The 12298-nt window shown below is 41.6% G+C and overlaps 1 protein-coding gene across 1 annotated transcript in view; it reads right to left on the minus strand.

The window, feature by feature from the left end:
- LOC129624250 (ATP-binding cassette sub-family C member 4-like) overlaps window positions 1-12298 on the minus strand; it is a 180227-nt gene that overhangs the window by 136642 nt on the left and 31287 nt on the right. Inside the window, exons 7-8 of the mRNA XM_055541910.1 lie at window positions 11384-11509; window positions 9568-9817 (exon numbers count right to left, since the gene is read on the minus strand). Coding sequence (XP_055397885.1) covers window positions 9568-9817; window positions 11384-11509 — 376 coding nt within the window. The remainder of the gene's footprint in view (window positions 1-9567; window positions 9818-11383; window positions 11510-12298) is intronic.

A 12298-nucleotide genomic window follows, 5' to 3' on the forward strand; every position in this document is an offset into this window, starting at 1 on the left:
AAGAAAGAAAACAACACATAATCAGTAACCTATTACCCTAAAAATCATAAACACACTTCAAGTCCTTGACACCCAGAATATCATGCTCCCAAATCATAAATGTTTTTGCTATCTTCTACTGCAAAAGAACAACTGGTTAAAAACTGAACATGAAAATCTGCTTCTGTGCAGGAAAAGAAAGACATCGTGATCCCTGCATCTCTCTCAAAAACCAGCTGGTGGGAGACACCATCCACTTGTTCCCTCCTCCTCTCAGGCAGGCTCACTGAGAGCCTAATGCTGGGAATGGCTCCTCCTCCCCACTCCGAGCCCGAGTCCATCAGGAGACAGGGTGGATGGATGGAGGTCTGAGGACTCCTCTGCAGACTCTCAACCACCACAGCCCGAGTTCTCTCTCCACACCACCTCTTCCGCAGTCAGCCAGGTACCAGCTCTCACCTGTTCTGACATAGCTCATCCCTCTCCCAATGCTTTTCTCTCAAAACAACATAATTTCAGAATTCTACCCACTATTAAGCACTGAAAATATTAATACAACTTTTCTTTTGCTGGTTCCTTCCCCAGCCCTCCCCAACACCACAAAACCAATCCCAACACCACTTCTTCCTGATCTCTTTACAGCACCTCTGAGTGTCCACCATGCTTAACACACCCAGAGACCCATCAGTACCTAAGTCCACAGTCCCCAGGTGGCCTTTGCCTGGATACCCTGAGTACTAACCCCACCCATCCTTCCAAGTCCATCTCAAATGCTAACTCTCCATGGAACCATTCAGGACAAGCCAGGCTCACACTGTCCTCCCTACCTCTGAATCCACAGAGAGGCAGTAAGTCACACAGAGGGGAGACACTTCATCATTCATGCACCTACAGTCACAACTCCGACTGAGACCAAGCTTTGCACAGAGTCAACCATCATGGGTAAGGCAAGGAACAGACTGTAGGGCTGATTCAAATCAGTACAAACACTGACTACATTACTACTATAGCCTTACACAGTCTGAGCTAACACAGCAACAAGCAAAAGGTTACACATGTATGTTATACATTTTGTCTAGACATAAATTTCAATTTTAGCTTAAATGTGTTACCAAGATAAAAAAACAATGTTAAGTATGTGCACAGTAGAACAGAAATTTTCCACTTTCAAAAAAAGAAGATGAAAGTAAGGAACAAGCACTAAGTAAGGAATTAAATCTATTGAGTGCTTGTTCACAAATAATAGGTTTGAGTAGGGAAAGAGTCATAGTCTTCCAGGGGTTAAATGACACTCCATTCAGTACATGACCAACTCATGAAGGTGCAGAAGTGCTGGCTGGATTCTTCTTCAGGACTCAGGCTAATGAAAAAGCTGAAATTAAATTTCTCTTAGACCCAGAACAGGTTCTGCAGGAAAGTATCAACATCAGAACTGTAGCCAAAAAGATTGAGTTCCCAGTGGCTGGAAATGTAAAACCTGCTTTATGAACAATATAACCTCAGAGACTCATTTTATGGCATGTAAAATGACTGGACTTTCAGTGCTTCAGAGACAAGATATTTACAATCCTAGTTCAGTCATTCAATGCCAAGACCTTCAGACCCCTTTTCTTATTAAGAAAAAAATAGAGGGACTTCTTGGACCATAAAATCATAATAAATCCTCATATTCTCTATATTAAAAAAGGAAATTGAAAAACATGTATAAACAAGAAGACACAAAACTATGAAGACCACGTGTAAGTCTGATTGTGGGTATGGACCACCACACCCCGTCCAAGGTGGGCAGGGGTGGTGGGTTTCCTTTCTAGGACTCCCAGATATGACCTGAGAAGAAATCCTAGGAGATGACCATCCAGTCTGCTGAGTCCCAGGCTGCAGGGGAGAGTAGGGCTGCAGAGCTCAACCCCACACTGTATTCTAAACTCCTCATGTCCACCACACCTCCAGCCCATCTGTGATCAAAACTCACCCAGCTCTAACCACCTATCAGTACACTCAGCTGCCCTTTTCTTCCACTCTTGCTGCCCTTTAACCCATCTAAGTGAGAGGCAAGTTGAGGAAGAAAATGGACATCCAATCATTGTCTATTACCTGTTAGATAAAAGCATAGGAACTATATAACAGGATAGGAACTATATAACAGGATAAGAACTAAAGAGCTTCCTGATGAAAGTGAAAGAGGAGAGTGAAAAGTTGGCTTAAAACTCAACATTCAGAAAAGTAAGATCATGGCATCTGGTCCCATCACTTCATGGCAAATATTTGGGGAAACAATGGAAACAGTGACAGACTTTATTTTCTTGGGCTCCAAAAATCACTGCAGATGGTGACTGCAGCCATGAAATTAAAAGACACTTGCTCCTTGGAAGAAAAGCTATGACAAACCTAGACAACATATTAAAAAGCAGAGAAATTACTTTGCCAACAAAGGTCCTTCTAGTCAAAGCTATGGTTTTTCCAGTAGTCATGTATGGATATGCTAAATCACTTCAGTCGTGTCCGACTCTGTGCAACCCCATAGACGGCAGCCCAACAGGTTCCCCCGTCCCCGGGATTCTCCAGGCAAGAACACTGGAGTGGGTTGCCATTTCCTTCTCCAATGCATGAAAGTGAAAAGTGAAAGTGAAGTCCCTCAGTCGTGTCCGACCCTCAGCAACCCCATGGACTGCAGCCCTCCAGGCTCCTCCATTCATGGGATTTTCCAGGCAAGAGTACTGACAGTTGGGCTATAAAGAAAGCTGAGTGCCAAAGAATTGATGAATTTTGAACTTTGGTATTGGAGAAGACTCTTGAGAGTCCCTTGGACTGTAAGGAGATCCAACCAGTCAATCCTAAAGGAAATCAGTCATTGGAAGGACTGATGTTGAAGTTGAAACTCCAATACTTTGGGCACCTGATGTGAAGAACTGACTTATTTGAAAAGACCCTGATGCTGGGAAATATTGAAGGCAGGAGGAGAAGGGGACGACAGAGGATGAGGTGGTTGGATGGTATCACCAACTCACTGAACATGAGTTTGAGCAAGCTTCAGGAGTTGGTGATAGACAGGGAAGCCTGGTGTGCTGCCTTACATGGAGTTGCAAAGAATCAAACACAGCTAAGCAACTGAACTGAACTGAACAGGATAGGAAGCTGAATCAGGCCAAGGACAGTCAATGAAGTGGGTCTTACAGCAAACATTTAGGTATTTCTAAGCATCTCAGAATTCAAAACCAAGTTCATGCTTTCCTCCCCAAGTTTGGTTCTCCTCTGGTATTCATTATTTGAGTGAATTCAGGTGATTTTATAGCCCCAAAAGGTGAAGCAGACTGAGTTCCACCTTTCCCACCCTCAATACCCAACTCAAGACATGCCCCGACTATCTCTCAAATCTGGCCAAGTCTCTCTATTGCACCCTAAACCTAAACACATCATCTCGTCCCTGGACCACATATGGCATTAACCTCCTGACACCTCATCTCCCCACCTCTTCTCAGGGTCCTCACCCCACCTCCCTGTCCTATTCCCAGGTTGCGGCCAGGCTGAGCTCTAAGATGATAAAAACTTTGATGTCACCTGTAGAGCCCTGTACAGTACCCTGCTCAGGCCTCCAGCTCTCTACTCTGCAGCCTCAGACATTCTTGGTTCCTCAAATCCATAGATCCCCATCTTGTGCACTAGAAACCTGTGTCACATCACATCCCCAGGAAAGTGAGAAGCATCAGCCTCCCACCTCCCCCAGCCCACACACAGAATTCTTCAGGTAACTTCTTCAGCCTTACCGGGAGGCACCACCTCCAAAACTACACCAGTGACTTTGCCAAAGCACCTCATGGCACCTCAGAATTTTCCTTCCAAGGACTAATGACATACAAACGCATGTCCACAGTGACTTTCACTATTTGATTCTTTATTAATCCACTACTTGATGAGACATAAATTCCAAGAAGGAAGGAATTCTCTCCTGCCATTGTACACACACATCTAGCTTGTGCCAAGCTTCAGGTAGACACTCAGTTACTTTGTGGAGTAAGTGATTGGATGAATAAATTCAAATTTGAACCCAAAAGTCTAGCAGAAAACAAGAAAGGTTTTTCTTCTCAACTGATTTTAGTCTTAACAAGATCCTATCAATCCTATTGTTTTTTACATTTGTTAAAGTACATTTTGGTTTTGTTTGCTTTTTTCTACAATTAAGGCAATATTTCCAAAATGTGGCCTATTTTCAGGTACATAGGGGCATTTACTAAAGATATTGATATTTTGGTCTCTAGACAAAATCACTTTTCAGTTCAGTTCAGTTCAGTCATGTCTAACTCTTTGTGACCCCATGAACCGCAGCACGCCAGGCCTCCCTGTCCATCACCAACTCCTGGAATTTACAGAAACTCATGTCCATTGAGTCAGTGATGCCATCTAACCATCTCATTCTCTGTTGATCCATTCTCCTCCTGTCTTCAATCTTTCCCAATATCAGGGTCTTTTCAATTGAGTTGGCTCTTCACATCAGGTGGCCAAACTATTTGAGTTTCAGCTTTAACATCAGTCCTTCCAATAAACACCCAGGACTTATCTCCTTTAGGAGGGACTGGTTGGATCTCCTTGCAGTCCAAGGGACTCTCAAGAGTCTTCTCCAACACCACAGTTCAAAAGCATCAATTCTTTGGTGTTCAGCTTTCTTTATAGTCCAACTCTCACATCCATACATAACCACTGGAAAAACCATAGCCTTGACTAGATGGACCTTTATTGAAAAGTAATGTCTCTGCTTTTGAATATGCTGTCTAGTTTGGTCATAACTTTCCTTCCAAGGAGGAAGAGTCTTTCAATTTCATGGCTGTAATCACCATCTTCAGTGATTTTGGAGCCCCCAAAAACAAAGTCAGCCACTGTTTCCCCTGTTTCCCCATCTATTTCCCATGAAGTGATGGGACCAGATGCCATGATCTTAGTGTTCTGATGTTGAGCTTTAAGTCAACTTTTTCACTCTCCTCTTTCACTTTCATCAAGAGGCTCTTTAGTTCTTCTTCATTTTCTGCCATAAGGGTAGTGCCATCTGCATATCTGAGGTTGTTTATATTTCTCCCAGCAATCTTGATTCCACCTTGTGTTTCCTCCAGCCCAGCATTTCTCATGATGTTCTCTCCATATAAGTTAAATAAACAGGTGAAAATATTCAGTCTTGATGTACTCCTTTTCCTATTTGGAACTAGTCTGTTGTTCCATGTCCAGTTCTAACTATTACTTCCTGACTTGCATTCAGGTTTCTCAAGAGGCAAGTCAGCTGGTCTGGTATTCCCATATCTTTCAGAATTTTCCACAATATATTGTGATCCACACAGTCAAAGGCTTTGACATAGTCAGCAAACCATAAATAGATGTTTTTCTGGAACTCTCTTGCTTTTTCCATGATCCAGCAGATCTTGGCAGTTTGATTTCTGGTTCCTCTGCCTTTTCTAAAACCAGCTTGAACATGTGGAAGTTCATGGTTCACGTATTGCTGAAGCCTGGCTTGGAGAATTTTGAGCATTACTTTACTAGCATGTGAGATGAGTTCAATTGTGCAGTAGTTTGAGCATTCTTTGGCATTGCCTTTCTTTGGGACTGGAATGAAAACTGACCTTCTCTAGTCCTGTGGTCACTGCTGAGTTTTCCAAATTTGCTCACATACTGAGTGTAGCACTTTCACAGTATCATCTTTAAGTATTTGAAATAGTTCAACTGGAATTCCATCACCTCCACTAGCTTTGTTCGTAGTGATACTTCCTAAGGCCCACTTGGCTTCACATTCCAGGATGTCTGGGTCTAGGAGAGTGATCAAACCATCATGATTATCTATCTGGGTTGTGAAGATCTTTTTTGTACAGTTCTTCCATGTATTCTTCCACCTCTTCTTAATATCTTCTGCTTCTGTTAGGTCCATACCATTTCTGTCCTTCATTTAGCCCATCTTTGCATGAAATATTTCCTTGGTATATCTAATTTTCTTGAAGATATCTCTCATCTTTCCTATTTATTGTTTTCCTCTATTTCTTTGCATTGATCACTGAGGAAGTCTTTCTTATCTCTCCTTGCTATTCTTTGAAACTCTGCATTCAAATGGGTATATCTTTCCTTTTCTCTTTTGATTTTTGCTTCTCTTCTTTTCACAGCTGTTTGTAAGGTCTCTTCAGAGAGCCATTTTGCTTTTTTGTAAGTCTTTATCTTGGGGATGGTCTTGATCCTTGTCTCCTGTACAATGTCATGAATCTCTGTCCATAGTTCTGACAGAATGTGGTCCACTGGAGAAAGAAATGGCAAACCACTTCAGTATTCTTGCCTTGAGAACCCCATGAACAGTATGAAAAGGCAAAACGATAGGACAGAGAAAGATGAACTCCCCAGGTCAGTAGGTGCCCAGTATGCTACTGGAGATCAGTGGATAAATAACTCCAGAAAGAATGAAGGGAAGGAGCCAAAGCAAAAACAACACCCAGTTGTGTATGTTAGTGGTGATAGAAGCAAGATCTGATGCTGTAAAGAGCAATATTGCATAAGAACCTGAAATGTTAGGTCCATGAATCAAGGCAAATTGGAAGTGGTCAAACAGGAGATGGCAGGAGTGAACGTCAACATTCTAGGAATCAACAAACTAAGATGGACTGGAATGGGTAAATTTAACTCAGGTGACCATCATATCTACTACTGCGGGCAGGAATCCCTTAGAAGAAATGGAGTAGCCATCATAGTCAACAAAAGAGTCCAAAATGCAGTACTTGGATGTAATCTCAAAAACAACAGAATGATCTCTGTTCATTTCCAAGGCAAACCATTCAATATCACGGTAATCCAAGTCTATGGCCTGACCAGTAATGCTGAAGAAGTTGAAATTGAATGGTTCTATGAAGACCTACTAGACCTTCTAGAACTCATACCCAAAAAAAGACATCCTTTTCATTACAGGGGACTGGAATGCAAAATTAGGAAGTCAAGAAATACTTGGAGTAACAGGCAAATTTGGGCTTGGAGTACAGAATGAAGCATGGCAAAGGCTAATAGTTTTCCCAAGAGAATGCACTGGTCATAGCAAACACCCTCTTCAAACAACACAAGAGAAGACTCTACACATGGACATCACCAGGTGGTCAACACCAAAATCAGATTGACTATATTGTTTGCAGCCAAAGATAGAGAAGCTCTATACAGTCAGCAAGCACAAGACCAGGAGCTGACTGTGGCTCAGATCATGAACTCCTTATTGCCAAATACAGGCTTAAATTGAAGAAAGTGGGGAAAACCACTAGACCATTCAAATCACTTTTGATTCTGCCCAAATCAAAAGTGCTGCCTTCATCAGAACACAAAGCAGCTTGACAAAGAAAATTTGTCAGCCCCAGAAAAGTCAAAGTTTTCCCCATGTCATAATTTTAATATTACTGCACATATCTACATGGGAAGAAATTTCAAGCCTCAGACATATTTTAACTGAATTTTGGTGGGGAAAAAATAAAAAATCCTAGTGAATCAGAAACTCCAAAGTATGATCATGTAGGTTTAAAGACCCTGATACTGGGTAAGGTCAATGCAGGAGGAGAAGGGGATGACAGAGGATGAGATAGTTGGATGGCATCACCAACTCAATGGACATGAGTTTGAGTAGGCTTTGGGAGTTGGTAATGGACAGGGAGGCCTGGCGTGCTGTGATCCATGGGGTTGCAAAGAGTCCGACATGACTGAGCAACTGAATTGAACTGAACTGAACTAGGTAATTCTGATGAACTAGACAACTAACTATTTTAAAGGGTTGTAGAAACTATATGGGCTGAAAAAGCATCTAATATCTAAATGAAAGTCTTACACCAATTACTTCAACCCACCAGGAAGCAAGGGCTTCCTTGGTGGCTCAGAGGGTAAAGTGTCTGCCTCCAATGCAGGAGACCTGGGTTCGATCCCTGGGTTGAGAAGATCCCCTGGAGAAAGAAATGACAACCCACTCCAGTACTCTTGCCTGGAAAATCCCATGAATGGAGAAGCCTGGTAGGCTACAGTCCATGGGGTCACAAAGAGTCAGACATGACTGAGTGACTTCACTTCACTTCACCAGGAAGCAGTTTCACACTGTAACACCTACTCTTCTCACCACTCTTATCCTCAGCCATTGGTCCCATCTTTACTGAAAATAGCTACTGCTGACAGATCTCTAAATTCCTAGACCAACTTCCTGCCAGACATCTTGTATACACAAGGGAAATTTTAGGTTTTCTGCTCAGATCACAAGTGCTTCCTTCATCAGAACACGAAGCAGCCTGACAAAGAAAATTTGTCAGCCCCAGAATATTCAATGTTCTCCCCAGGTCATAATTTTAATATTACTGCACACATCTACATGGGAAGAAATTTCAAGCCTCAGACCATTCAATTGCATTTTGGTGGGAAAGGAATAAAAAACCCTACCCAAATATTTGAGCACAATTCCCTAAAACCTTCTGCAGGACCCCTTTCATGTAACAGTTCTTGGTGTATCACATAATCTACCAAAGAATCAAAGTTATTACTTTTTCTACTATAACCATATTAATGGTTAGGCATTTGCAAGAGCCCAGACATGATGAAGCTGGAAGTTAAATATTTTCTGAGCATCTGCTATTTGAGAGGACTACAAAGATGAACGAGGCACTGTATCTACCCTTTAGGTAAGTCTGGAGCTCAGGGAGGGAAAGAAATCCATTTACACCGGGCTTAGTGAGGACAAAGTCACATCTAAGAGCTCAAAGGAGGAGACAGGGATTCAAGAGGGAGTGATGGTTACTTTTATGTTAATTTAGGTAAACCACAGTCCCCAGATACTTCTTCAAACACGTATTACAGTGAAAGTATTTTTCAGATGAGATGGACACTTATATAAGTAGACTCTCAGTAAAGCATAGAGCAGATTATCCTCAATAATGTAGGTGGGCCTCATCCAATTAGTTAAAGGCCTTAAGAAAAATTAAACTAATATCAACAATAATAAAACCACACCCGCACAACACACACATGAAGCTTTCATCTTGGACAAATTACTGTGTCACTCATTACATCACTACAGTCCAAGGATATTCCTGAATGTCTTATTTCAAGCCATGAAAGCTATGAAAAAGAAATTTTGTAAAATGCATGGACCATCCCTTATCAGTGTTGCTAGAAGTCCCATAAGAAAGAATGATAAACTCAGGGAATCAGAAATGACCCAGTATGGCTGATCTATTTTATGGGTAATAGTTTTTTTATGGTATAGAAACCTCATCACACACACACAAAGCTCGTTTGAGTCAGCACAGGAGATGCAGTCTGCTTCCTTCCTTCTCTTGCTTTGGGTCACTTTAACTGCCCTGCAGGCATCACTGCGCATAGAGCCTGTGCCACTGCTATTGATATAACTGCCCCTAAATGAGCAGGGATCCTACGCTCTTTGTAATGCATTCTACCTAAAATGAGACAGGAGTATGTAAGACAGTTTGGAATGACTGGCAGATTTGACACTGAGAGTGGTAAATCTCACCTAACTGGAACACAGTGACACCACAAAAAAGGAGGCAATTTAAAAAGAATCCACCTGCAATGGAAAAAAGTTATCTGTCACCAAACCTTGATTCTTCGGATGCTGACAATGGCCTCCGACACCTTCTCGACAGCCATGGGGAAGTAGAGGGTGCTCGAAAACCGCAGAGCCTCGAACAGCGTCACCACCACATACACTTGGCTGGCTGTGATCCGGTTGTCAAGGAGATCATTGGTGATGAAGGTGACAAAAATCATGATTTTGCTGACAGTGAAAAATGATGCCAAATTCATTCCTCTAAGGTAGGAACTTTTCAGAATCTTGGAAATTTCCTTCCTAGAAAAGATAGTAGGAAGTAGCATTTTTAAGAACCATTGACATCCAACACATGAATTCAAGTGCCCTGTGTGAGTGGCTTCTTTTTAGGGAGTGGACACAGATTAAGGTAAACCATCAATCATGTCATGGAGACACTCAGAGTGCACACCTGGGATTCTGCTCCAAACAAGGACTACACACTTCATCACCACTTCACTTTTCCAACTAAATGAAGTCTTAATGTCTTGTCACACTTTAAAAAAATTGGGCTCAATATGACAGGATTTGAACATACATTCAACAAGCATTCACAACCACATATCCTGTGTTGGGCTCCTCATTGATGACAGAAAAAAATGCCCACCCCCACCAGGACCTCATGAACTCGGAGAAGAAAAGAATAATAAACCTCAGGACTTCCCTGATGGTCCCATGGATAAGAATTGGCCTCCCAGTGCAGCAGACAGGGGCTCAATCTCTGGTCTGGAAGATTCCACATGCTGCAGAGCAACTAAGCCTATGTGTCACAACTACTGAGCCCAAGCTGTAGAGCCTGTGCATTACTGCAACTACTGAAGCCTGTGCACCTGGAGCCTGTGCTCCGCAACAAGAGAAACCACTAGTTAGAAGCCCAAGAACATCAATGAAAAAGCAGCCCCCGCCCACCACAACGAAAGAAATCCTGTTTGCAACAATGAAGACCCAGCACAACCAAAAATAAATGAATAAAGAAATAAAAAAGATGTAGTATGATGCGTGTGTACATTTTTAAAAAAGAATAAACACAAAATTTGTGAGACACCAAGACATTAGACAGAGGCAGCCAGCACATCCCCACAGGAGCACAGAGCTGAGTCATGTAACTCAGAGCAGTAGAGACAGGACAAATCACACACATGTGGACCCTGAGAAGATGAGCAGGAGTCAGTTAGGATTGGCAGAGACCAGAGAAGAAGGAAGATGAGAGATTATTTCCAGCAGAGAGCGGGGTCCCCACAAAGATGCAAAGTGAGAGGTGACAGGGTACTCCCAGAAAATTCTAAGTACCCTGTGCTAGAGTATAAACACTTATCAAATATTTAAATGAAACATTTTTTTTTAAGTCTACAAATATAAAGCAAAGACAAAGAAATAGTATTTTCATAGCTCTGTTTGGAATGAGTAATATTGATCCATAATGTTTGGCCTGATACAGGTACACTCAATCTATAACCCCCCCCCATTTAAGCTAAATTAACATATATTATAGCTTTAGTTTAAATATCATCTCAAACACTAATATCTTAGAATCATTGCTTATTTGGAATTTCCAGTATTTAGAAGTATTTGGAATTTCATTTCTGTATAAGTAAGAATCATATGTATTTCAAGAAGATGGTAAATGGAAGAGCAGCTTAACATAACATCTCTACTATTCCGCTTAACCCTCCTGCCACATATAGAGGGATGGTGGGGTAGTATTTAAATTTACCTTAATATGAAAACTTGGTAAGATTTCTAAACCATTTAGTAAAAATAGGAAATAAAACAGTACAAACATTCACTGTGATATATTAAAAAAAAAAAAAAAAAAAAACAACTTACTGTCTCAGTCTGGAAATAACGTCTATAAATGACTTTTCCCAAGCATTCATTTTTATTGTTTTGATACCACTTATAACTTCACTCATGGCACTGATCCTGTCGTCTGTGAGAGCTGCAGTCTTACTCCTGAGGGGACAGATGTGAGAGATGAGCCTTAGTGATCACAGCATAACTTTCTGTAGCAGCAACAGTGGGCACAGGGAGGGATCAGTGATCAAATTATTTTCTATAAATCTTTTGAGCTGACAACACAGGCAAGTCCTACTCAAAGTACAAATTCAGAAAATCTTCAATTAGGAAGTCAACCATTCAGTCCCATTCAAGAAGCAACTTGGAGAACTTGCCATATCAGCTAAGGAAGACCTGAAATGAGTCAGATACAAACCATCTTCCCAAGGAGGTTGTGCTTGGGCAGAGAAGGCAGAAAGGGATGTACCAGGAAGACAGAGTCTATGAGGTAAAAAAAATAGGAGTAAAATTCTGGGGAGCTGAAAAGATGGGATTGTTAATTCCACTGGGAAAAGAGAGCAAGAAAATCTTTAGAGACCTGGTAGCATTGGAACAGAGCCTTGAAAGATAAGGAACATTTCTCCACAACAAAGACAGGATAGGAAATTCCAAATAGACAAAAATATCACATGTAAAGTCACACATAGAAGGAAAAAACTCAAGGAAAAAAACCTTCAAACAGCACAATACCTCCATCATCTGACAACCTGGACAATGACCCACCTCCAACCCTCTGAGACCTGCTTCAGGTTTATCTCATCACCATCAGGCCCTTCATCACTAGCCACTATTCTATCACATATTCTGCTGGGACTGTGCGGCTGTATAAACACATAATTAAGGTCAACCTTGCCCTTGGGGTGCCTATAACTTAATGAAAGCATTGAAATACAACACGACATAAAT

The sequence above is a fragment of the Bubalus kerabau genome, chromosome 12 (assembly GCF_029407905.1).
Source record: "Bubalus kerabau isolate K-KA32 ecotype Philippines breed swamp buffalo chromosome 12, PCC_UOA_SB_1v2, whole genome shotgun sequence".
NCBI lineage: Eukaryota > Metazoa > Chordata > Mammalia > Artiodactyla > Bovidae > Bubalus > Bubalus kerabau.